Source organism: Acipenser ruthenus, chromosome 8 (genome assembly GCF_902713425.1).
Source record: "Acipenser ruthenus chromosome 8, fAciRut3.2 maternal haplotype, whole genome shotgun sequence".
NCBI classification, from domain to species: domain Eukaryota; kingdom Metazoa; phylum Chordata; class Actinopteri; order Acipenseriformes; family Acipenseridae; genus Acipenser; species Acipenser ruthenus.
In genome coordinates, this window is record NC_081196.1 from 30104175 (window position 1) to 30129666 (window position 25492).

General features: G+C 36.3%; 3 protein-coding genes across 5 annotated transcripts; 2 read left to right on the forward strand and 1 right to left on the reverse strand.

Moving 5' to 3' along the window:
- Positions 1-1066: 1066 nt before the first annotated feature.
- On the forward strand, positions 1067-9781 carry LOC117406889 (thioredoxin domain-containing protein 9-like). Of its 2 annotated transcripts, none has more exons than XM_059028805.1 (5): positions 1067-1223; positions 1790-2013; positions 5838-5956; positions 7954-8208; positions 9000-9781. In XM_059028805.1, exons 2-5 carry the CDS (start codon positions 1825-1827, stop codon positions 9115-9117), a joined length of 681 nt encoding a protein of 226 aa, XP_058884788.1. In that variant the 5' UTR covers positions 1067-1223; positions 1790-1824; the 3' UTR covers positions 9118-9781. The 2 variants fall into 2 exon arrangements, with proteins under 2 accessions (XP_058884788.1, XP_058884789.1); XM_059028806.1 differs by lacking the exon at positions 1067-1223 and adding an exon at positions 1318-1340.
- Positions 9782-11570: 1789 nt separating this feature from the next.
- LOC117407503 (large ribosomal subunit protein uL30m-like) lies at positions 11571-19662 on the reverse strand. Its single transcript, XM_034012609.3, has 6 exons — positions 19496-19662; positions 19290-19374; positions 16983-17060; positions 15708-15854; positions 15232-15305; positions 11571-11750 (listed from the first exon to the last, which is right to left on the reverse strand). The coding sequence occupies exons 2-6, from the start codon at positions 19335-19337 to the stop codon at positions 11618-11620; spliced, it is 480 nt and encodes a 159-aa protein (XP_033868500.1). The 5' UTR covers positions 19338-19374; positions 19496-19662; the 3' UTR covers positions 11571-11617.
- A 394-nt stretch (positions 19663-20056) lies between these two features.
- Positions 20057-24915, forward strand: mitd1 (MIT, microtubule interacting and transport, domain containing 1). Of its 2 annotated transcripts, XM_034010864.3 has the most exons (7): positions 20059-20558; positions 21100-21201; positions 21733-21869; positions 22756-22839; positions 22952-23067; positions 23419-23479; positions 23574-24908. In XM_034010864.3, the coding sequence occupies exons 1-7, from the start codon at positions 20414-20416 to the stop codon at positions 23667-23669; spliced, it is 741 nt and encodes a 246-aa protein (XP_033866755.1). In that variant the 5' UTR covers positions 20059-20413; the 3' UTR covers positions 23670-24908. The 2 variants fall into 2 exon arrangements, with proteins under 2 accessions (XP_033866756.1, XP_033866755.1); XM_034010865.3 differs by lacking the exon at positions 23419-23479 and having other exon boundaries at positions 20057-20558; positions 23574-24915.
- The last annotated feature ends 577 nt before the right edge of the window (positions 24916-25492 follow it).

Here is a 25492-nt window from a genome sequence, read left to right on the forward strand (position 1 = left end):
TTTCACCTCGGGGTTCTTACAGCCGAGCGGAATCATTCTAATAGGAGATATGATTTTACCATATCTTGCCAATTCTCTTTCAATCACTACATTTGGAATAAAAGGGGGGACATTTGATAAAACCACTTTCCTTAGAGGAGTTGAAAGAGGTAAAGCAAAAATAAAAGCACCATTGACAGAAAATCCTTCCTCTACAATCTTATTTACCAGTGTTTCTTGACTTAAAAACACAATGGCCTTATTCATACGTGAAGCAGATTTTATATTGTTAAAACCAATTGACTGTATACCGCCGGAGTGTGAGCCCATCTCGGGCTACACAAACTAACTTAGCCTCCCAAACGGCAAGGCCAACAGACAGACAGATAGATAAATAAATAAATAAATCAAAATGTAAATGCTATAAATATATATATTTAAAAGAAACTTATAAAATTCCTTTTAAACTAAGCGTGTAAAAATAGTAAAACCAAGACTGTAAGAACAGACCTGCACTATTCAAACACACCGCTCTCAGCTCACAAGCCCCTCCCACAATCCCACAATCCTGAGAGAGAGAGATCGTGCCTCAAATCTCTCCCTCAGTTGAGTCATGTAGGTCACAAATATATCATGGTCTGTAGTGATCCTTCAGCTCAGGTCTATCAGTGGTGATGCTCTCGTTTTGGAAAATGGTGTGTGAACTCTGCGCTTTGCAAGTCGTTGATCAGAACTTTGCTAGGGAAGGAGGCTGTGTGGTCCAGTGGTTAAAGAAAAGGGCTTGCAACCAGGAGGTCCCCGATTCAAATCCCACTTCAGCCACTGACTCATTGTGTTATCCTGAGCAAGTGACTTAACCTCATTGTGCTCCGTCTTTCGGATGAGACGTAGTTGTAAGTGACTCTGCAGCTGATGCATCCTACTCTGTAAGTCGTCTTGGATAAAGGCGTCTGCTAAAATAAACAAATAATAAGATATATATATATATATACTATTTTCTTTAATAACTTTTATTATTATTATAATTATAATAATAATAATAATAATAATAATAATAATAATAATAAACAAGCAGTATTGGATTGCGCATGTACACTGGGACACTGTAGCTTTAAATTACAAGCAGCCACTGCTTAAAGTGACGTCAGAAAAACAACTCTCGCGATATTAGAGAAATCAAGAACGTAATTTTCACCTCAATGCGTTTTGCTTACAGTTCAAACGGACAGTACAAAAGGAGCGAGGTGGGTGTTGAAGGCCAAAGTAACATAATTGTATTTACTTTTTAGACAGAGATAACACTGTTTCTTTTAGTGAGGACAGACCATTTATTTGTGGAAGATTAAACATTGTATTGTAAAGTGTGTTTTCAAAATTCTCGATTTGCATTTTGCTACTTAATTAATGGTCTCAAGCAGCTAGGATGGTCGATGCTGTGCAGGGCGCGGTGTACGCGGGGGCATTATTGGTGGGGAGTGGAGGGGGGGTGCTAAGATACCATTTAATAGTATTTAATCATTTAACTTGACACATTTGATGTGCGCATCTAGGCTGTTTTCATTGGTAGGCATGTGGAAACCTTTGAATACTTGGCATTAGTAACTAGTACCACCACAGTATGATCCGTCTCATGCTTGGTTGCTGTGGTTACAGTCAGCTGAAGCCAGGAGTGGTGTTGGGAAGTTAATGCTAGAATTAAGATAGGCCAGCCTGTATTGTGATGTTTTTGTTAATAAATTCTGACAAGGCCATTTCTGCTTTATATTTGCTGTTGCCCAGCTAATCTTTTTTTTTTTTGTATTGCTCCTAGTTTTCTTTAAGATCGTGCATCTCTATTCTGTAAGTATGGCAGGCAGTCAGTCGGTAGACATCATTACAAAGGTCCTGGAGAATCAAATGATTCAGACGGCCAAAGCTTTGGAGGAGCAGCTTGATGCAGAAATGACAAAATTGGATACTATGGATGAGGATGAACTGGATAGACTTAAGGAGAGGAGACTTGAGGCACTAAAGAAAGCACAGCAACAGAAGCAGGTACACCACTGTCATGTATGGGTCGTTCCGTATAAAATCATCGGGAATGTTCGTGGCAAAAAATAAATAAAAAAATGCGTTTTCAGCCTGATCCGGTCAAAGTTACAGAGGGGTCCAAATATGTTTGATTTTGTACCCCCCAACCTTCAACCGGTCTTTAATTCAAGAACTACTTGAGCTAGATACATGTCTTTTTTTTATTGGAAATTGCACGAAGAATCCAAAATGACAAATACTTCCTGTTTGCATATGTGAAGCAGACAGTTCGACCTTTCCATACATGTTTTTTCAGATTTCTATTATTGGAGTTTTTTTTCCCCAAAAGGTCAAAAACTTTAACTGGTAACCTTATTTATTTTTGAATGTCATTTTTGGATTCCCCCCTCTAACCTTTGACCCAATCAAGCTGAAAACTAAAATAGTTTTTTTTGTGCTATGAACAACCTTAAGCACTGAGTTTGGTGTAAATCGGAGATGGTAGGGTGTTCAATTCAATATTTTTTTTCTGATTTGTCGTGGAACGACCCTTGTGTCCCAGATTTCCTATCTCATGTGTAATTTACTGTAACTGGACTGTTATTTCTTTTGATAAGAAGGCAAATAATGGATATAAGTTTGTATTTATATACAAAAATAATTATCATGTGTTACTCTTGTTTTATCATTTCAACACAACTCCTGTACATCTGGAAAGGTAAAGTTGGTAAAATATCACTGCATGTTTCATAATGAATAAATCTTCGAGGTGTTTCAATGAAATTCAGAATATTCGTAGGCCCCCAGTGACTCAGCCAGGAAAAGCACTACCATTTACAGTCACAGCGACACTTAATCAGGACACTGAAAATTGGGATTTCTGCTTAAATGGGACAGAACTCTGGGAGATGGTTCTTCCCAATGCTATTTATGTAGTTTAACTGGGATGTCACTTCGTTTAACTCGGATTGTCAAATGAACGGAGATTGCTTTTCAGAGTAAGACAGGTTTGTGCAGTGCAGTGATTACACAGTGACTTGCATAAACCAGTGGTTTTAGCCTCACCTGTCATTTGTGAGTTGTTGTTGTTGTTGTTGTTGTCGTCATGGTTGAGACGTGAAAACCAGTCGATTTTCCTCTGGCTCAGAAGGTTAAGCTCTTGAAGGACAGCGATTCATTTTGTTTGGGAATGAAAAAATTAAAAATTGAAACCAAATGATGCATTTAAGATTTATTCATAATGTGGTGTGATTTCATTATTTTTCATTTCATTTAGAAATAAAAAAACCCAGAAAAAATACTTCTCTATCGTTCATGTTTTAAATTATGAATAATTATGACTTAAGGTCCTCTCGAATGCCTCTCTTAATTGGGACAGCTGCTTATTCAGGATATTTGTAGATCTACCGAGGCGTCCCAATAAAGCGGCGCAGACTGTACTAATGAGAGTACAGGGTAAATCAAGTCTTGGATGCATTGAGTTGTCAATGGCGGTGTTTACATGCAAGTTTTAATCGCGCTACTATAGTGCATTCATGACGTGTCACGCGCAAATGACAAATGATTGTGCTCGTTCCAAAAGTGCACAGCAAAAAAAGTGTGTGACTCAAGTGTCATTACACTTTGGTAAAGCACGGTAAAGTGCGCGCTAATTGGCCTCATTAGTCCCATAGCAACAAACTCCACAGTCGTGCAAAATACTTAACGATAGACTTTCATGAAATAACACGATACCTCCTCCTCTTCCCCTATGTAAAAGAACACTCTTCTATGGGATACGGTCTTTCTATCCTCCTCTGTAGCGTAAGATTTTCCTTATCCCAGTCTTACTAATACAAATCCATCCATTATTATCAATCCGCTTCTCCTGATGAGGGTCGCGGCTAAATTATATATAAATTGCATATAGAGATGTTGATTTATACCATTATTTATTCATTTCAGCGTATTATGAACGATGCATGAAAACTACTAGATTGTTATGACCAGCATTATTATCATAATAATAATACTACGAATAATGTAGCTTTTTTCCCCGCAGGATGTTTCAAGCTTCCACCCCTTCTGACAGCACGCAACACCAGGTTGACCAATTGTGAATTGTTTCACAGTCTCTGTTTTACATGTGAATCCTAAGAATAATTTCTGGAAAATAATAACATACCGCACATACGCACACTTCGCCTCAGCCACGCGTAAAAGGGCTTTATCTCCCCAACCACAGTAGCTAGAGCGTCCAAACCAACTTTAATGTGAAGAAGACCAATTGTGAATTGTTTCACAAGCTCTCCTTTACATGTAAATCAAACAAATAAATTGTGAAAAACAATAACATACCGCATATACGCACACAGCCTACCTGACACACGTAAAATGGCTTTATCTCCTCAACCACAGCAGCTACAGCGCTCAAACCAACTTTAATTTAAAGGATGCCAAATGTGAATTGTTTCACAGCTTCTGTTTTACATGTGAAGCCTAAGAATAATTTGTGAATACAATAACATATCGCATATACACACCACCGTCCCAGCGTCAATTAAAAGTGCTTGATATCCCCAACCGCAGCAGCGAGCATTTTCAAAACAACTTTAATTTAAACAAGACCAGTTATGAATTGTTTCACAGCTCCTGTTTTACATGGGAATCCTAATAATAATTTGTGAAAAAACAAATGGTTGGGGATATCAAGCCATTTTACGCATGTCAGGCTAAATGTGTGCGCACATGCGATTTTTTTATGTTTTTCACTTTTTATTCTTAGGATTCACATGTAAAACAAAAGCTGTGAAGCAATTCACAACTGGTCTTCTTTAAATTAAAGTTGGTTTGAACGCTGTAGCTGCTGATCCAGGAGCATCGTCTGATGCGCCTGGAGTACAGAAGGATGTACCGTCTGATTGCACGCACCGCTGCCAGGCAGGATTGGCAATACAGCCACCTTTTGGAAAGGCTGGACCTCGCTGATCAACAGCACCAAGAGGTGGTTGTGTTGCACGCCGGATTTCTGCACACAATAACAAGAGAACTGCAGGTGCCTATCCCAGCTCTCGCTGAGGTGGGCACCCATTCTGCTGTGCGCAGTCCTGCCGAATCAGCGGTCCGAGAAGTTTGTACAGAGCAATACCCGCTTCTGCAGCGCACAGGTGTACGGATATGTGTTGGTGACGGCTCCATGTCCACCCGTACAAGTTCCACTAGTTGGTCAAACGTAGCTTGTATGACCCGAAATGTTTCAATCCATTGTTCGTCAGAGAAAGACTCGTGAAGCACAACCTCCTCCCACCAAACAGAGGGACGATGATGCGCCCGCATTCGTCTTTCCTGCCCATACACAAATAGAGGTCTGTACATAGGAACAAAGTGGATGAAGGTTTCTGCTGGAAAGAAAGCTCTAGATAAGAAAGCAATAAATGCACGATTCCTTTCCTGCAAACACATTGCATGGGACTGAAGGAGTTCTTCCCATACAAGACTTAAACCCCTGTGCATTATTTGAACGATATCTTTTACCGCGCAGCATCTCTTTTCAGCGCGTTTGGTGATATTTAAATAAACCCTCCCATTATTTTATTATTAATGAGGTCGTTTGCATTTGGACGACTAAATTCTCTCTCTAAAATAAACTCTCATGTAAACGTGGATGCAGAACTGTCATGACCAAAAAAGCGTGAGAGATCTGTTGTCACGCTTTTCAGTTTTTGCTTGTAAACTGCCCCACTCTTGGCTGTGGGACGACTGGCAGTACTAAATTGGCCTTTGTCCTCCTCTGGTGTAATGTAAAATGTATATTATTGGTACACAATTAAAAATGGGTAATTGTAAAAGTATTCATTTTCTATTTTCAGGATTGGCTTTCCAAAGGGCATGGAGAATACAGAGAGATACCAAGTGAGAAAGATTTCTTCCAAGAAGCAAAGGAAAGCAAGAATGTAGTTTGCCACTTTTATAAAGACTCAACCTTCAGGTAAATACATGACATTATTCAGAATAAGTATTTAACTTATTTAACTGTTATTGTAAGCTTATGGAAAAAAGTAACTTGAACCCTCCAAAATCTGAATATATACAGACGTGCTCAAATTTGTTGGTACCCTTACAGCTCATTGAAATAATGCTTCATTCCTCCTGAAAAGTGATGAAATTAAAAGCTATTTTATCATGTATACTTGCATGCCTTTGATATGTCATAGAATAAAGCAAAGAAGCTGTGAAAAGAGATGAATTATTGCTTATTCTACAAAGATATTCTAAAATGGCCTGGACACATTTGTTGGTACCCCTTAGAAAAGACAATAAATAATTGGATTATAGTGATATTTCAAACTAATTAGTTTATTTAATTAGTATCACACATGTCTCCAATCTTGTAATCAGTCATTCAGCCGATTTAAATGGAGAAAAGTAGTCACTGTGCTGTTTGGTATCATTGTGTGCACCACACTGAACATGGACCAGAGAAAGCAAAGGAGAGAGTTGTCTGAGGAGATCAGAAAGAAAATAATAGACAAGCATGGTAAAGGTAAAGGCTACAAGACCATCTCCAAGCAGCTTGATGTTCCTGTGACAACAGTTGCAAATATTATTAAGAAGTTTAAGGTCCATGGAACTGTAGCCAACCTCCCTGGGCGCGTCCGCAAGAGGAAAATCGACCCCAGATTGAACAGGATAGTGCGAATGGTAGAAAAAGAACCAAGGATAACTGCCAAAGAGATACAAGCTGAACTCCAAGGTGAAGGTACGTCATTTTCTGATCGCACCATCCGTCGCTTTTTGAGCGAAAGTGGGCTCCATGGAAGAAGACCCAGGAGGACTCCACTTTTGACAGAAAAACATAAAAAAGCCAGACTGGAATTTGCTAAAATGCATATTGACAAGCCACAATCCTTCTGGGAGAATGTCCTTTGGACAGATGAGTCAAAACTGGAGCTTTTTGGCAAGTCACATCAGCTCTATGTTCACAGACGAAAAAATGAAGCTTTCAAAGAAAAGAACACCATACCTACAGTGAAACATGGAGGAGGCTCGGTTATGTTTTGGGGCTGCTTTGCTGCGCCTGGCACAGGGTGCCTTGAATCTGCAGGGCACAATGAAATCTCAAGACTATCAAGGCATTCTGGAGCAAAACGTACTGCCCAGTGTCAGAAAGCTCTGTCTCAGTCGCAGGTCATGGGTCCTCCAACAGGATAATGACCCAAAACACACAGCTAAAAGCACCCAAGAATGGATAAGAACAAAACATTGGACTATTCTGAAGTGGCCTTCTATGAGTCCTGATCTGAATCCTATCGAACATCTATGGAAAGAGCTGAAACTTGCAGTCTGGAGAAGGCACCCATCAAATCTGAGACAGCTGGAGCAGTTTGCTCAGGAAGAGTGGGCCAAACTACCTGTTAACAGGTGCAGAAGTCTCATTGAGAGCTACAGAAAACGTTTGATTGCAGTGATTGCCTCTAAAGGTTGTGCAACAAAATATTAGGTTAGCGGTCCCATCATTTTTGTCCATGCCATTTTCATTTGTTTTATTATTTACAATATTATGTTGAATAAAAAATCAAAAGCAAAGTCTGATTTCTATTAAATATGGAATAAACAATGGTGGATGCCAATTACTTACGTCTGTATATATATATATATATATATATATATATATATATATATATATATATATATATATATATATATATATATATATATATATATAATGTGTGTGTGGAATTTTCTTTCCAACTCATTTGAGCTGCTGCTTTTGAGTAGCCCTTTCTTTGTTCAAAACCTTTGCTTTAGTGAATAGTATTACCCAATGCAGTACTGAAGTACATTTTAGATAATTTATGCAGGTAGCTACTACAAGCCTTACTGGAAATATCAGATATATTGGACTTGATATAATACTTTTGTTTATCTTATGTATGTTTTTAAAATTTGAATTCTAAATCAATGATTTCATTTCTTTTGTTACAGATGCAAAATTTTAGACAAGCATCTGGCTATTTTGGCAAAGAAACACCTGGAGACAAAGTTCATTAAGCTAAATGTTGAAAAGGCCCCTTTCCTGACCGAGAGGCTACACATCAAAGTTATTCCTACCCTGGCACTAGTGAAAGATGGGAAGACCAAAGATTATGTTGTAGGTTTCAACGACCTTGGAAACACAGATGAATTTACAACAGAAGTTTTGGAGTGGCGTTTGGGATGTTCAGAAATTATTAATTACAGGTAACTATTTTGATCTTCAGTTATTGAAAAGAAACTTCTAAACTAATATATAAAAAGCATCTATTTTAAATATTTATTTACTCATAATACAGTTGTGCTCTTGCACAGATGATGTTCAGTGTAAGCCAAATCAATTGTACATGCCTTTAAAAATAGATGTATCACAGTATGCATGGCAATTTATAAAGACTAGATTTATAATGTATGATTTGCCTGTGGCACAGTCCTCGGATTAAAGTCTAACAATTATTCAATGGGATGATTGCCATAAAGACGCAATAGGAACAGTAGGTGAATAACTTGAATTGCGTAAAAAAAAAATACGTAATTGTCAGGTTAAATCAGGAGTAATAACAGCACAACAACTAGCGTGTGCTTATAGCGTCTATACAATTAAGTATGTAGCTTAATGTTGGATTTTAGACAAATTATTTAGAATTTATGTAGCTCCAGATTAAGGCAGGTTTTAAAACCTAAAGATTTAAATATGCTTCAGTATGCAATAACACATTTTACCAATACAAATGGAGAATATTAATGTTCAAGTTAAATGCATGTTTTAAATTCTTTACTTTGTTGCACCAGTGTGCTTTACACCTCATTTGACTTCTACACATTCTCCTGACTGCTATTACTTGGAACAATTTATATTCAAGCAATGTTTGACTATAATACAATAGTACTGCAGTATTTTTTTTCAGTAGTTTTTAACTTTAAAAGCAAAACATATCTGCTTGTGTTTTTTTTTTTTTTTTTACCTGAGCCCTCCTAATTTGTATGTTTGTTTTTAGTGGTAATTTGATGGAGCCACCCACTGCAGGCCAGAGGCAAGGGTCCAAGTTCACCAAGGTGGAAAAGAAGACAATCCGAGGAAGAGGGTATGATTCTGATTCGGACGACGATGACTAAAGGACTGAATCTTCTGTCATTTATTTCTGCTCTTATTATATTGCAAACATGACTTTCTGGTTTCAGTTGATATTCATGTTTCTTTAGGCCTTTGTTTTACCTTTCAACTGTTAATTTTTGTTTGTACCAACAGAGTACTCATTGTAAAATAGTTGTATTGTTTACAATAAATTATACAGTTGCACATCTAGTATGTAGTCGAGGAATTGTTTTTTTCATTCTGTCCCTCATTTGGCCTGACCTCCTAGGGGTAAACACACAGGCAGTATGGGGGTATATAATGTGTGTATTCTTTCCTCTTGGTGGTGTTTAATGGCAATGCAAAGGCCTATCTTTACATCCACCAAGTTAATTTTTAAGAAATGACTCAAATATATGTTAAAGGTCATTTGATCATTAATTTAGAGGTCTTAAGCTGGCCTGGTCAGCGTTAAAAATAACAATGGTCGCAGAAAACTAGCTAGGATTTTTGTTGAACTAATGCTGTGCAAACTTGATTGCGGAACTGTTTGGGTGGTGTTTTGATAACTCATTGCTCCCTACCAAGGTATGAGCAGCAAGTGCTAAGGATGCCACAAGCATAGTGGCCAGTTGTTGCCCTGGTACATTTGGACTTTATATTGATATGTGCTTTAACATAATAAATTTTTTAAAAGTATTGGAATTTCACCAACTGTCTTTTTTCCATTCTGTCGTCACAAGTATTTGAAACACTGTCTTTTTTAACCTACTACCTTCTGAGTTAACTTAAAGCACTGGAAAGTGTTATCAAAGAACAAGCAGTTTAGCACTGCAGTCAACAGACTTAAGAAATGTCTTCAAGGGAAAACCTTATAAATTAGGCTCCCCTGTTTCATAAGTAAGGCTCTGTGAAAATCGCGATTTCACAGGCTGCGCGGAAATCGTGAAATTAGCCTAATACTGCAATTTTTACAATATTCTTAAGAAATAAAAATGTCATAATTATTTGTATTTCATACATAAAAAAAAAAATCACATTAACAAAACTGTACAGCTCTGCTGTGTGCCTGCGTGTAATATTCGCCATGCACACAGTGCTGTTCAGTGATTGTCATGTCACTATGTAGTCTAAGCAGGAAATTAAAATACTTCACACTGTAAACAAGAAAATGGATGTCTCTAAAAAGGCTAAATATGTGTCTGCAGCAGATCACGTAAAGCAGTATCCAGTAGGAGTTTACACAGTGATGGAGGTAAGCTCTTCTGTATGTCCTGCAACGTTGACTCATAGTGTGACCCTGAGCAAGTCACTTAACCTCCTTGTGCTCCGTCTTTCGGGTGAGTTGTAATTGTAAGTGGTTGCAGCTGATGCATAGTTCACACACCCTAGTCTCTGTAAGTCGCCTTGGATAAAGGCGTCTGCTAAATTATTATTATTATTATTATTATTATTATTATTTATTTCTTAGCAGATGCCCTTATCCAGGGCGACTTACAATCGTAAGCAAAAACATTTCAAGCGTTACAATACAAGTAATACAATAAGAGCAAGTAAACAAATAATAATAGATCACTACCGAAACTCGTCCGTTGACAGGCATTTGATTTAGATCAAGTATTCGCCGAAAGAGAAAGGCGGAAATCCAGAGCAGTACTACGACTGCTTTACTTGCAAAGAAACAAAAAACGGTGACTTCCATATTCCAAAAGTCCACTTATTCAAATTTCACCTGACAAGAGGCATTTGTTTGCGCAAATATCCCTTTTGAAAAATTGGACAACCAAAAGTTACGGAAATTCTTCAGACCATGTAGCAAACAGTAGAGCGTTTCCTTCACCACCCCAGCTGAGACGTGAATACTTATCTAAAGTTGCTGAGTATCACAAGCAGGAGATTATGGAATTGGTAAAACAGTCTGGTTGCTTGTCAGTGGTCACTGACGAGTCGACTGATGCTCAAGATCAGTATGGGTTACACATTTTATTTGTTTTGCAAGTCCTAAATGGTGAACATGCACCTGACGTACTAGAACTGAAAGCTGTCTTGCAGATACATTTTACCTACAGGCTGTTAATTACAACACCGTTTCACAAGCTATTGTAAATTGCTTGAATAACTTTGATGTTAATTTTGATGACAGTGCTTTTATATGTATATTTGCTGTTTAAAAAAAAAAAAAAAAAAAATCTGCACTTAATTTATAACAGATTTCCGTGCACATTCCGCGAAATACTTAACTTCACCCATGATACTGCCATGAATTTTAAAGAATTTCTGTGATTTTCACAGGGCGTTATTCAGAAGACATTTGTCAGAACTAGCTGCACCATGTTACTCCAGACAATGCCTTATATAGCTATATTGGCTGTGCTTTTTTGAGTACTTCACTACAGTACCAGTTGTAAAACTAGATACACAGTAACCCACTAGAAATGAGATCCTACAGTTCTGGCCAAATGTATTAGAAAACCAAATGAGTACAACTGCACAGTTAATTTACAGATTTTATTTGACAAAAGCTACATGATCTCACAGGCACTATGACTCAATGGTGTTTTGTTCCAATGGTTGAAGGCGACGTCTTACAACCAGTTCCCCAGTACTCTTCAAATACGTTTCTGACAGCTCCTCCTCTGTTGGAAGTCCTTGTGGTAACTTCAGAGGTTGTATTCTGTAAATTAAAAAAAATAAATAAAATATTGACTAAGTAAGCTTGTATTCTGTGCTTTATACAGTTGTAGTGAAAAGTTTACATACCCCAATGGAAATGTAATTTGTAGAAATTTCTCCAAAACAAATTAGGAAAAAAAGTGTCAAGAAATAGATCTCTACAATTATTTATTTCAGTATTTTTTTTGCAAAACTCCAAAAATTCAAAAGTATTCATACCCTTTCATGCTATGATAGTATTGTCTACAAGGTGGTAGAAGTTTCAATGACAATGAAACTTCTACCACCTTGTAGACAATACTATCATAGCATGAAAGGGTATGAATGACAGTTTCAATTGACAATGCAGAACCTAATTCTAGAAAAGTCTAGAAAATGCTGGATTGTAGGTGAACACTCTTAAGAGAGTATAAAAGGGTTAGGCATAGGATGGTTGCTGTCATTACCAACAATAAGTCAATATGGGAAAAAGTAAAGAGCTATCTGAAGACCTTAGGCAGAAAATGATTTATTGTCATAAAGCTGGAGAAGGATACAAGAAGATTTCCAAGCATTTGAGTAGTCCAATTTCAACTATTGTTTCTATTATAAATAGAAAGATTCATGGTACTGTCCCAACAATCCCTGAGTCAGGAAGAAAGAAGGTTATTTCACCAAGAGCAAGTAGAAGAATTGTGAGGAAGCTTTATCACAATCCAAGATTGGCGGTGTTTACATGCAAGTTTTAATCGCGCTACGATAGTGCACTCATGACGTGTCACGCGCAAATGACGCATGATTGTGCTCGTTCCAAAAGTGCACAGCAAAAAAAGCGTGTGACTCAAGTGTCATTACACTTTGGTAAAGCACGGTAAAGTGCGCGCTAATTGGCCTCATTAGTCCCATAGCAACAAACTCCACAGTCGTGCAAAATACTTAACGATAGACTTTCATGAAATAACACGATACCTCCTCTTCTTCCCCTGTGTAAAAGAACGCTCTTCTCTGTGATACGGTCTTTCTGTCCTCCTCTGTAGCGTAAGATTTTCCTTATCCCAGTCTTACTAATACAAATCCATCCATTATTATCAATCCGCTTCTCCTGATGAGGGTCGCGGCTAAATTATATATAAATTGCATATAGCGATGTTGATTTATACCATTATTTATTCATTTCAGCGTATTATGAACGATGCATGAAAACTACTAGATTGTTATGACCAGCATTATTATCATAATAATAATACTACGAATAATGTAGCTTTTTTCCTGCGGATGTTTCAAGCTTCCACCCCTTCTGACAGCACGCAACACCAGGTTGACCAACTGAATTGTTTCACAGCCTCTGTTTTACATGTGAATCCTAAGAATAATTTCTGGAAAATAATAACATACCGCACATACGCACACTTAGCCTCAGCCACGCGTAAAAGTGCTTTATCTCCCCAACCACAGTAGCTAGAGCGTCCAAACCAACTTTAATGTGAAGAAGACCAATTGTGAATTGTTTCACAGCTTCTGTTTTACATGTGAAGCCTAAGAATAATTTGTGAAAAAACAAATGGTTGGGGATATCAAGCCATTTTACGCATGTCAGGCTAAGTGTGTGTGCATATGCGATATGTTTTGTTTTTCACATATTATTCTTAGGACTCACATGTAAAACAAAAGCTGTGAAGCAATTCACAACTGTTCTTTAAATTAAAGTTGGTTTGAACGCTGTAGCTGCTGATCCAGGAGCATCGTCTGATGCGCCTGGAGTACAGAAGGATGTACCGTCTGATTGCACGCACCGCTGCCAGGCAGGATTGGCAATACAGCCATCTTTTGGAAAGGCTGGACCATGCTGATCAACAGCACCAAGAGGTGGTTGCGTTGCACGCCGAATTTCTGCGCACAATACGATTCCTTTCCTGTAAACCCATTGCATGGGACTGAAGGAGTTCTTCCCATACAAGACTTAATCTAGCCAGTGTTTGTCTGCGTCTTCTCCATCCATCCATTTTTGTCGCAACTATGTTGTAAGTAGGCCTATGATATTATATACCCTTATAACTAATTAGCAAATACACACAAATTATGTATTTATTATATTAACAGCGTTTGTGTACGTTTCCACATTTTCTGCATAATTAATTTTAATATTTCAACAAAGTACCTGTGTTTGAAACCAACACATCATGAGTTGTTTTTAATATATGTGTTCCACATTAACGCATATTTGTGATTATTGAACGCATAATCCTTTTGTTTAGAACATTAACGGTTACGCAGTTGGCTAAGACTAATATATATGGGTGTGTGAAAGTACATCACTAGCCTAAGAAGCATAAGAAAAGCAGTAATGGGAATTGGCGAGTGCCGTTGGTTTTTGTACACATGCTACCATTTCTAGAACAACTAATTCTCAACAATAATAGTAATAACTATTATTATTATTTTCTTCTTGGCAGCATGAACCGTTTTAACTGCAAGCCTTTTGCATTCTAGACAGATGGGGGGTAACCTTCTCTTCATCTCTGCCTAGCACGTAAAGCCTCATGTAAACCCCTGTGCATTATTTGAACGATATCTTTTACCGCGCAGCATCTCTTTTCAGCGCGTTTGGTGATATTTAAATAAACCATCCCATTATTTTATTATTAATGAGGTCGTTTGCATTTGGACAACTAAATTCTCTCTCTAAAATAAACTCTCATGTAAAAGTGGAAGCAGAATATGTCAATGACCAAAAAAGCGCGAGAGATCTGTTGTCACACTTTTCAGTTTTTGCTTGTAAACTGCCCCATTGACTGCCAAAGATATTCAAAGTGAATTTGCTGCAAGTGGGACGGGGTTTCCATTTCAACCATAGGTCGAGTATTGCATGGTGAAGGTCTCAATGGTCGCAGGCCAAAGAAAAAGCCACTCTTAGGAAAACGTCACAAGGACAATCGCTTAAAGTTTGCAAAACGGCATTTGAATGATGGATATGAGTTCTGGTCAAAGGTTTTGTGTAGTGATGAAATAAACATCGAGCTATTTGGTCGCGCTGATGGTCCCGATCTAAATCCGATTGAGAAACTTTGTTATGAGTTGAAGGCGGCTGTGCACAAGAGAAGTCCTCGGAATTTGAATGAACTGGTACAATTCTGCATTGAAGGATGGTCAAAAATCACTAAAGAATCATGCCAAAAGCTCACTGACAAATAACCTGATTGTTTAAAAGAGGTTATTATTGCTAAAGGTGCCTCAACTAGCTGTTATTTTAATTTTCTTTGTCAGGGTATGAATACTTTTGAATTAACATTTCGGGAGTTTTGCAAAAAAGAAGAAATGCTGAAATGTAGACATTATTTTTTTGTAACTTTTTTTTTCATCATCCACAAAAGCAAAACTGTTGCTGCAAAAGATTTTTCCTATAATTATTTGTTTTCGAGAAATTTCTAGAAATGATAAATTTCCATTCTGGTATGTAGACTTTTGACTACAACTGTATATATAAACAATAATAGAAAACCAACCTTATCAGATGCTTTATAACTTTTAACTTTTCATTCACAGCCGGGATGTTTTTGTGTACACAAGGTTGATGGGCCTAAAAAGCAAGACGATGAAGTTAACCAGAACATTCCAAACTTTGGAGTGAGCATTTATATACTAAATAACTTTACCAATTCTGAAGATAATTTATTAATTTTACAATTAGTTTAAAGCAAAAAGTCCCATCTGGTAGTAAATCCCAGATAGCCCCTGAAACATTTGCCAAATTGGGCTACTATCTCTACCCGTTTCCCTTGCACTAAAACCAGACTACTCTACACTGCTCCATGACACATTAACACAGAATGTCAAAAAAACCTCCCTAGACGTTTTTGTCTCATCTATTATATTCAGATTGTAAGTCGCCCTGGATAAGGGCGTCTGCTAAGAAATAAATAATAATAATAATTCCTACTTTTCGAATTAATTAATAGGGAGGAATATTTTGATACAGTACCTTGTCCAATCCAAGATCATGCACAACCTTCTTTTCCCAGTATGGACGGCGTCTTGCACTTTTTATTCTGGTGATGAGGTGCAGCTTGTGAGGATGTTCTGGATCACCACCATACCTTTCATGATCTTCAGATCTTTCTTCATACAGCTAGAATAAAAATGGCACATTCATTACAATTTCACCAAATATCTGTGCTAACAAAATATTTACAAGTTCTGAAAATATAAACATGATTCGTGATTACACCTTAGGCAGGGGGGATCAGATACAGGAATATCAGGTCTATAAAGTAAGTCTCAGTTTCAATTTTTTAAGATGATTCTTATATTGAATAATCAACAGGTAAGTAAAGGTTTCTGTTATTCAGATTATGATTCTATTCAGGTTTTGTTGTACACTACATATTTAATTTAATATATATATATATACATATATATATATATATATATATATATATATATATATATATATATATATAAATGAAAAGCAGGATAACTTGTAACAGTGTTCTATATCTAAAACAGGTGAATGTTATTGTGTGTATTATGGAGCAACACACTACTTAATGAAATATATTTAAAAAAATACTAAAAAGATTATCTCCAGAGTAAATGCCTAAAATGTCAGTTATTTGTTTGCTATCTATCAACAAAGAAAAAAGGGAAGCCGCACACTCAAACATACTCCTAAAGGTTTTTATAATTTATTGAGAAAGAGAACCACTAAGTGTTTTTATAGACATAAAGTAGCAGATGTTAACAATCAACAAATTAGTCACAATCAGTCTACATAATTGATAGTTGTATAAAGACATAATAGATTGAAACAAGTTATTAATTAAAGATAAGTATAGAATCACTTGGATAATGTTGCATAATTCATCAATAGCATTCTGCCTCCTGGTGTTCTTATTTTATAACCCTTTCCCCATATCTGTTTTTTTACTAATTTAACTGAGCTCTTAGAATAGAGGGTGCTTATTATCCACAGTGATAAAGTGATTTTGGTATAAAACAGATTTGAAATCTCACCTAAGACTAAAAAAATGCACTTAGTCCATAAGGAAGTGGGTAAGTGGTATGTTAATCTATTGTAACATACAGACATACAGTCACCAGCACTATCCCCATCGCTGATTAGATGGATTCACAGCAGTGGATAATAAAATCATTTGTGAAGCAAGAGAAGTCACAATCACGTAGCAAAATAAAAACATACATTTGAAGCTCATTACTCTAACAGTATGATCGGGTCTAAATATGTAAATTCCCATACCGTGGCTGGAATCCTTGCTTTGGTGAACTTCCAACGAAACAGTCCACTCCATGGCAATGGCACTACTGTTGTCAAATTCTTATGGGAAAAAAAAATGTAAACACAAATCTGACCAAAATAATTGTTCAGTTGCAGAAATAGACAGATCAGTTGTTTATTTGTCCTATTTTCTCCTTATTCATGAATATGCAGATACAGTATATACAGTGCCTATAGTAAGTATTCAACCCCCCAGGACTTTTTCAGTTTGTTGTGTTACAACCTGAAATCTTGATGCATTTAAATGGGATTTTTTTCCTTTGATTTACACAACCTACTCAACACTTTGAAGAGGCAAGAGAATTTTTATTGTGAAAAAAGTTAATAAAAATACTGAAATGTCTTGGTTAGATAAGTATTCACCCCCGAGTCAATACTTGGTAGAACCACCTTTGGCAGCAATTACAGCTGTGAGTCTTTTGGGGTAAGTGTCTACCAGGTTTGCACATCTGGATTGTGCAATATTCGCCCATTCTTCTTGGCAAAATTGTTCAAGCTCTGTCAAGTTATTATTATTATTATTTATTTCTTAGCAGACGCCCTTATCCAGGGCAACTTACAATTGTTACAAGATATCACATTATTTTTACATACAATTACCCATTTATACAGTTGGGTTTTTACTGGAGCAATCTAGGTAAAGTACCTTGCTCAAGGGTACAACAGCAGCGTCCCCCACCTGGGATTGAACCCACAAGAGTCCAGAGCCCTACCCACTACTCCACACTGCTGGGGATTGTTGGTGGACAGCAATCTTCAAGTCTTGCCACAGATTCTCAATCGGATTCATGGAATGCTGTAGGTCTTACAGAGTTGTCAATGGCCTTTTGCTGGCTTCTCTGACCAATGCCCTTCTTACGCGGCTGCTCAGTTTGGGAGGACGGCCTGCTCTAAGCAGATTCTGGGTGGTGTCGTATACCTTCCACTTCTTAATGATTAACTTGACTGTGCTCTAAGGGATATTCAATGCCTTTGAAATCTTTTTATACCCCTCCCCTGATCTGTGCCTTTCCACAACTTTATCCCAGAGTTGTTTTGAAAGCTCCTTGGTCTTCATAGTAGTATCTTTGCTTCGAATGCACTACCCAACTGTGGGACCTTACAGAGACAGGTGTATTTAATCTGAAATCATGTGAACCACTTTTATTGCACACAGATAGACTCCATTTAACTTATTGTGTGAATTCTGAAGGCAATTGATTGCACCTGAGCTTATTTAGGAGTGTCATAGCAAAGGGGGTGAATACTTATCTAATGAAGACTTTTCAGGGTTTTATTTTTAATTGAAATGTTTTTTCATTTGTTTTTTCACATTGAAAGTGTTGAGTAGGTTGTGTAAATCAAAGGAAAAAAAATCCCATTTAAATGCATCAAGATTTCAGGTTGTAACACAACAAACTGTGAAAACGTCCAAGGGGGGTGAATAATTACTATAGGCACTGTAGGTCTAGCAATGTTACAGGACTGTAAAAGCTGACCAGGGTCTGCAGGTTGAGGCGATTATCCTTAATAGACTGAAAATATTTATATTGATATCTGTTGCTCCTAAAGACAGTGCTAAACACTGGTATCACATGTGACTAAAACTATAGTCCAGAAAGCAACCTGGATTAGATTAACAGAGGTTTGGAAAGCAAAGCATTTTAATCACTTGATAAATTCAAAAGTTGTTCATGCTTTAACTACTGCTTTTTATTATTGATGTACAGATGATGAACATTAAAACGTAACTTTACTTCAGTTACATTTTGATGAATTATGTAGATCTCATTTCTCAAATAAAAATGTGATCACAAAAAACAAACAAAAAAATAACTTTACTTTAGCAATCAAAAACAGTTAGTAAGGTGCAAGGATCATCATGGGCTGCCCTAATGTGGTGTGTCTGCAAGGTATTTAAATTGTTACTTGTGAAACATTCGTGTAGTCCTTTTTTCAGTAACAGTGGCTTGAAGCCTGGTTCCTGGAAACGGGGACACCTAATTTGAGGCAACTTTTCCCAAGTCTCCCCTGGTGTGCCATGCAGTTACCTGAAACCAAGTTCCAAGCGACAAAGTGGCTTTGTGTTCCCTCAGCTTTAGATGCAGAAGCACCTACCAACCAAGCACTCGCCATCAGCCATCTAACAAAGTCTGTCAGTTATGCCGTCTTATCTATTTTAGCTGACACTAACTCTGAACGTTTATATATATATAACATGTTATGAATTATATTTGCATTTGTGTGATTAGTTTGACCAGGTTTTAACTTAATATGTCCACATTTTACCTTTAATCCGAGTGAATATCTTTGAAGTGTCCTGCAAAATCCAGCCATTCTGTTTTAACGCTCAAACCCTGTATATTCACAATAGCTGTGAATATTAATAGAGAAAAACAAGACACGTTATATCACGGTAGCCTAGTACAACAAGGTTATTTCAGCACATTTACATTGTCACACTTGCGAATATTTGATAACGATTTTTCAACTACCTTTTCAAGATTAACGATTCATTACTTGATCCAGCTTCTCCAGCTGCTATCTTAGGAATACAAAAAAAGCTTAAATTCAGATCATTAGTTTAATTTCCATTTCAATGTCCTCTCACGTCGTAACAGTAACCGGAAGTCGTTGCATTAGATATTCTGCTCCGACTCAAACAGATTCTCTCAATTGATAAAACATAAGTTCCTGCTTTTACCGGCTTTTAAAAAAAGTATTATTATTATTATTATTATTATTATTATTATTATTATTATTATTATTGTTGTTGTTGTTGTTGTTGTTGTTGTTGTTGTTGTTGTTGTTGTTGTTGTTATCTTTATTTTTATTTTTATTATTTTTTCCCCATACCCAATTTTACTATTTTTTTGTTAAGTACTGGATAAATAAGTAATTACAATTTTATTATTATAACATTTCTGTACTTGTCATTTTTGTAATATAATATGCTTTTACTTGGTTCCCTTGTATAATCAAGTATAATAAAAAAATATACTACAGTACTGTAATGTTGCTATAGCGAGGGATTTATTTGTATGTAGCAATTCAGGATCAGGAAGCAAGTTTGAAAAATGTAGACTAACAGAAGAGGTGGTAGATGTACGTACGCCTAGCTGTTGTTGTTGTGTTCACAAATTCACTAGAAAGCAATTGCTGTATTTTATATAATCAATTATATGAGATAAAGTAGTAGTTTAATTTAATTGGGCTGTTTCTAGTTAAGTTTAATACATTTTATTTGACGTTATCCAATACCGTCCATAATACAAACACAGTGGATTTCTTTAAATGACAAACTACATGTTCAACAAGGAAGTTTTGATTATTATTTAGGTAAAGGCAATAACCTAAAACAAAACACTAAAGTTGAAGAATATTTTGTAAACTACTTTTGTGTGACAAGTACCATGTCACAGAATGCGCTGGTCGGGATGGAGAGTTCGGCTGTTACCGTGCTAACGAGAGCTGTGGAACTAGATACGAGCTCGAGGTTTCAGGAGTCCCTTATCTGTTACCAGGAAGGCATCCAGTTACTGTTAGACGTGCTAAAAAGTAAGTGAAGTAAAGGAGAAAAAACGATTGTTTGTTTTGAGGTTGTGAGGTTTGTGCAGTAACTAATTATATCTATCTATATTGATAGATAGATAGATATAGTGTGTGTGTGTGTGTTAACGCTGATGATGCCATTACCTCACATTACCACCATCAGCTTCCTTGCTGTTGTCCCTTGGAGCGAAAATGTAATCCTGATTGATGTCAGTTTGCACAACATCCATATAACGAATATATTAATGCAATTAGTGTTCATATACTTATGGAACACATTGTACATACATATCGGGTTTTTTTTTGTTTTGTTTTTAAGAAAAAAAATCAGTGCAAGTACAGTATAATTCTGATGTACTATACCTACGTTTGTATAGGTAGGTCACATAAACTCATTGCAGCTTTAAGTTTTGTCTGAAATGTAAAATACAAGCAAAAAATATTAAATAGAAGAAATGGGGGACCATGGAACAGTTATAATAATGTTTAATAGAAAAAGTTATGTATTCTGAAACAAATTAACTGTGCTCCCAATGTATCATCACAGCTACTAAAGATGACTCAAAGAAGCCCCATTACAGGCAGAAGATAAAGGGTTACATGGAGAGAGCAGAGCAGATTAAAATCCGTCTAAATCAAGAAAAAGAAGGTACAGTATTAGATTTGTTTTGGTAATGAAATCCTCGTCTGTTGGACACAGGGTTCAGCCAAATGAAACCCATTCTGTTTTTTTTTACTAAATACGTTCAAACAATATAGAAAGCCTGTAGCATCCAACAATTAGGATGTAATTGAAACTAATACTTTTCAGGGCTCTGGGTCTTTATTGGGCTCCATTGTAGGGAGCTACTGAGTCCGACATGTTGTTTGCTGTGCCATACAACCTCAGATCCCTTGTATACTGCATTTATTATCTTTTTCTCCATATTGGTACTAATTTCCTCTTTGTATGCAAAACATTTGAATGAACAAGCTGGCCAGTGGTGCCCCATCTATTTAACATTTTCCAAAATGCATTACGACTGTATTGAACATTCTTCATTTTACCCTCAAAAATCGGTTTCTTCCATGACAGGTACAGCGTTAGTGCCGCCTGCAATTGATCTGCATTTATTTATCTGAATTTTGTTTGGAATGTTATACTTAGCTGCTTATAAAAAGCATTTTCTGTTCATTTCAGAGGGGAAGTATCATGAACAGATCAAAATCACAGAGAATGCCAAAGGCTTTAGTTTTGAAAAGCTTTTTAAACCCTACATTAATGAAGCATTAACTGAAGTTTGGGTGGAGGATCCTTACATCAGACACATTCATCAGGTAAGGACAACTTGTGCATGTATGAACAGGGTTATTTAAAAAGAAAGCACCATAAGTAGACTTGCTCCTTTTCAACATATATTTTTCAGGGGCTCACAAATACCCTAATAAATCACTCTCCTTTTAGAGGACAGTATGTATTTGACTGGGCTTCTTCATTGGAACACCACACAACCTGCTAATTATACAACAGGTTTTATCACTCTCAGTTTATTAGTCATTTCTGGCCAGCTGAGCTGACAACACCCTGAGACTGAGTGGGGCAGAGATACTGGTATCCAAAATCAATAATAGAAAAGTGTCAGGTATGATTAACACTTTTCATTTGTTGTGATTTTCCTTTACTTGCAAATCTCCACCCTGGGCACATTTGGTCAGCTGCTAATCAAAAGCAAAGAATACATTGAAAATGATCACATTACGTATGAAAGCCTCTGGAACCCATTGCACAATTACCGGTTTCATGATGTTACAATAAAGAACTCGAGTCGGCTTAAAAATAAATATATTAGTCTAAAAGGTTATTTTTTTATAGCAGTAATCCCATGACAAATAAGTGGTTAAAAAGTAGCTAGCTTAACATTATTTTGTACAAAACTTAGAACCAAAAAATATATATCATAACCCTTTATGAGAGGAAAAATTGTGTAGAGGCCTGGCAATTTCACATTGTAAGAGGTTTGAGAAATACGAGAATATGGCACCCTTTTTATTCAACTTTCAGCATCACTGTGGAGTTAGAATATTAAAGTAGTAAAAATGATGACCATTCACAAATGCAAAAGTGCAGGTTGTTTATAATTCATACAAGGTCGAGGAGTCTTTGGTGATATGTTTGTGTTTTAGCAGAAATGTGCCTAATGTTAATTCATTTTGCTTTTTCTAGCTGTATAACCTTTTGAGGTTCTGTGAGATGCTTTTGAAATCTCCTTGTGAAGTCAAGACTATCCATCTGCTGACATCCCAAGATGTAGGTTTTCTTCTTTTCCTTATACAAGATTTGGGACCTTTTTGTGCTATTTCAGCAGCTACTGCAGAAAAGTATCACTTGTTTTATCTAAGAAAAATATATTATGTATTAGGGTGAAAACGCAAATCAGCAGACAAGTGCTCTTACTGAGATTCAACAGTCGCTTAAGACACATGGGATAACACTGACGATCGACTATTCCACAACAATCCATGACAGGGAAATCAGGTTGGTGATATTTAATTACAGTGCTTTTATGTTGGTTCAGTTATGTTTGATAAATATGTATTGTAATTCAGAATATTGGACAAACACCCTGCAGCGAAGTCTCCAAATTAGCCTGGTGTATTGATTAAGTGCTACGTGAATTAGTTATTGATGTTTTGTGTGATTATCTTTGGAATTAAGCCACACTTTCATGTTTTAATCTACCAATTTACCATCTCTGAAGGGTTTTGGAAATGATCCTGGGAGGTCAGAGAAAATACCTTTAAAATGTTAGGCTTTACAGTAAAAAAAGAGCATTAATCCAGTTTTAAAGATGCACAAATGCACTTTATTTATTTTTTGCTTTAACAGGTTCAATAATGGTTGGATAATAAAGATTGGTAGAGGACTAGACTATTTTAAAAAGCCACAGGCAAGTCTCTGTATTATTTATTTTTTTACCTACAAAGAAATGTAACAATACATAATTGTAATACAATGTTTTTTTTCTTTACATTTTTTTGTAGAGCCGGTTTTCCATTGGCTATTGTGACTACGACTTGAGAGAGTGCCATGAAACCACTGTAGACGTTTTCCATGTAAAGCACACAAAGCAAACATAATGGACAATAAGACACCAAAGAACCTTGTATCCAACCTCCTTCTGCTGGCAGTTACATGTAAATCCTATTGCAGTTGAAGAGCCGTGATATAGAATATAGAGGAAATCGCTGCATAGTGCACTACTTTTAAGTACTACTCTATAGCATATATTCCCTTCAAAATTGGGTTTGGAATAAGGTAGGGGATCATTTTTAAAATCAGCTTTAAAATTCATTTTCTTCCCTATTATTGACACTATTAGGATTTTTCTGTATTTGCTTGCTTCTTTTTTCAGGATTTTTAAAATTATTTTTGGTACCCAATCCCTTCCTGTACTGTAAGTCATGTGGTCTAATTTGTATTAAAGAAAAAGACAAGCAAACAACCAAGGTATCTTGAGCACACGAAAAGTGATAGTGATAATGTTGCTAGTGCAAATAAGAGGTACGAACGTGGATTTAAATGGCTACCCTTTAAGTGTAGTTTTGTTAACTGTTTATTCCTTCAAATCCAAATTTCTACTTCTGTCTATTGCTTGACAATAGACAGCTTAGATGATACCTGAGAAAGGCAAAATGATTACATTCTCACAGAAATACAAAATTATTTTACAACTCAGACCAATGGTGTAGTAAAGGATAGATAGATATATGTATATTATTTTTTTAAACTTGTATATTCATTTAATAGTGCATCGTTGAACAATTTTGACACTTACTGTAAATGTTAATTGTTCTGCATTGTGACTTATGCGTTACTGTATGTTACTATAATTTTTGCCATTTACAGCCAAAAATGCTATTTTTAGTCATGTGAGCATTATGCAAGAATGGATGTAAATGTGATGTATCATACCTTTAATGTCACGTTAACTACTATGCACAATCAATAATTTAAAGCTAGACTTGTTTTAATTTTCATTTTTGTATTATTGTTTTGCGACTTACACTTTTAAATAAAACAGCTGTCTGTTTATCTACTGTATTTATACTGACAAAATTAAAATTTGATGAATTTATAAATTTTAAATTATATGTTGATCAAATTAATATGTACAAAAATAATTTGATGATTAGGCTACCTTTTCTTGCAACTACTAAAGTTAAAACACCTGCACTGAAGCATGACACACAGATGTCAAATTCCTGACACCACAGGGCATGAACTTGGGCAAGTAATTTGACTTTCATCCCACCCAGCTGCTACTTTAAAATGTCTGTTGAATCTCAGGTGTTAATTCTGTGTTGTGGAGTCAGTCTGTGACAAATCAGAACTCCAGTTTTTGATTAAGCATACCTGGAGGAGTTTTTTATGGGAAAACCACAAATCTCAGCTTCATTGGACCAGCAGTTCAGCAATGACCAAGGGTCACAGTTTAGGTTTTGACCACACCCACTTACATTCAAATTAGGTAAAGGATCAAATGTGCTAGGGATGTGATTTTGGTGTCATTTTGAACATTTTCAAAGACATTTGCATAATTTGTTCAATTAGGTAGCCTGACAGTTTATTCATGTCTGCTTGACTCACTGGAATTGGTAAGTGGATATGAAGAAGATATTTTTCTAAAAGTCTGACAAGGATCAAACTTATTTCTGCTAAACAAAGTAAGTAAATGGCGAACCTGTATGTACAGTACTTCCACTTTGAAACACTTCAATATGCTGCGCTACAAACTGCAATATAAAGAAACTATAGTTATTTTTGGCTGTAAGGAGAAAACTTTGGTTTGTATCAGTTTGCAAAAAAGGCACTGCTGCTGTGTCTGAAAATCATGTTAGTTTGTATACTGTTCTCTTTTGTTCTGTAGTTTATATTAAGCTCTACTTGTGCGTTTACAGTA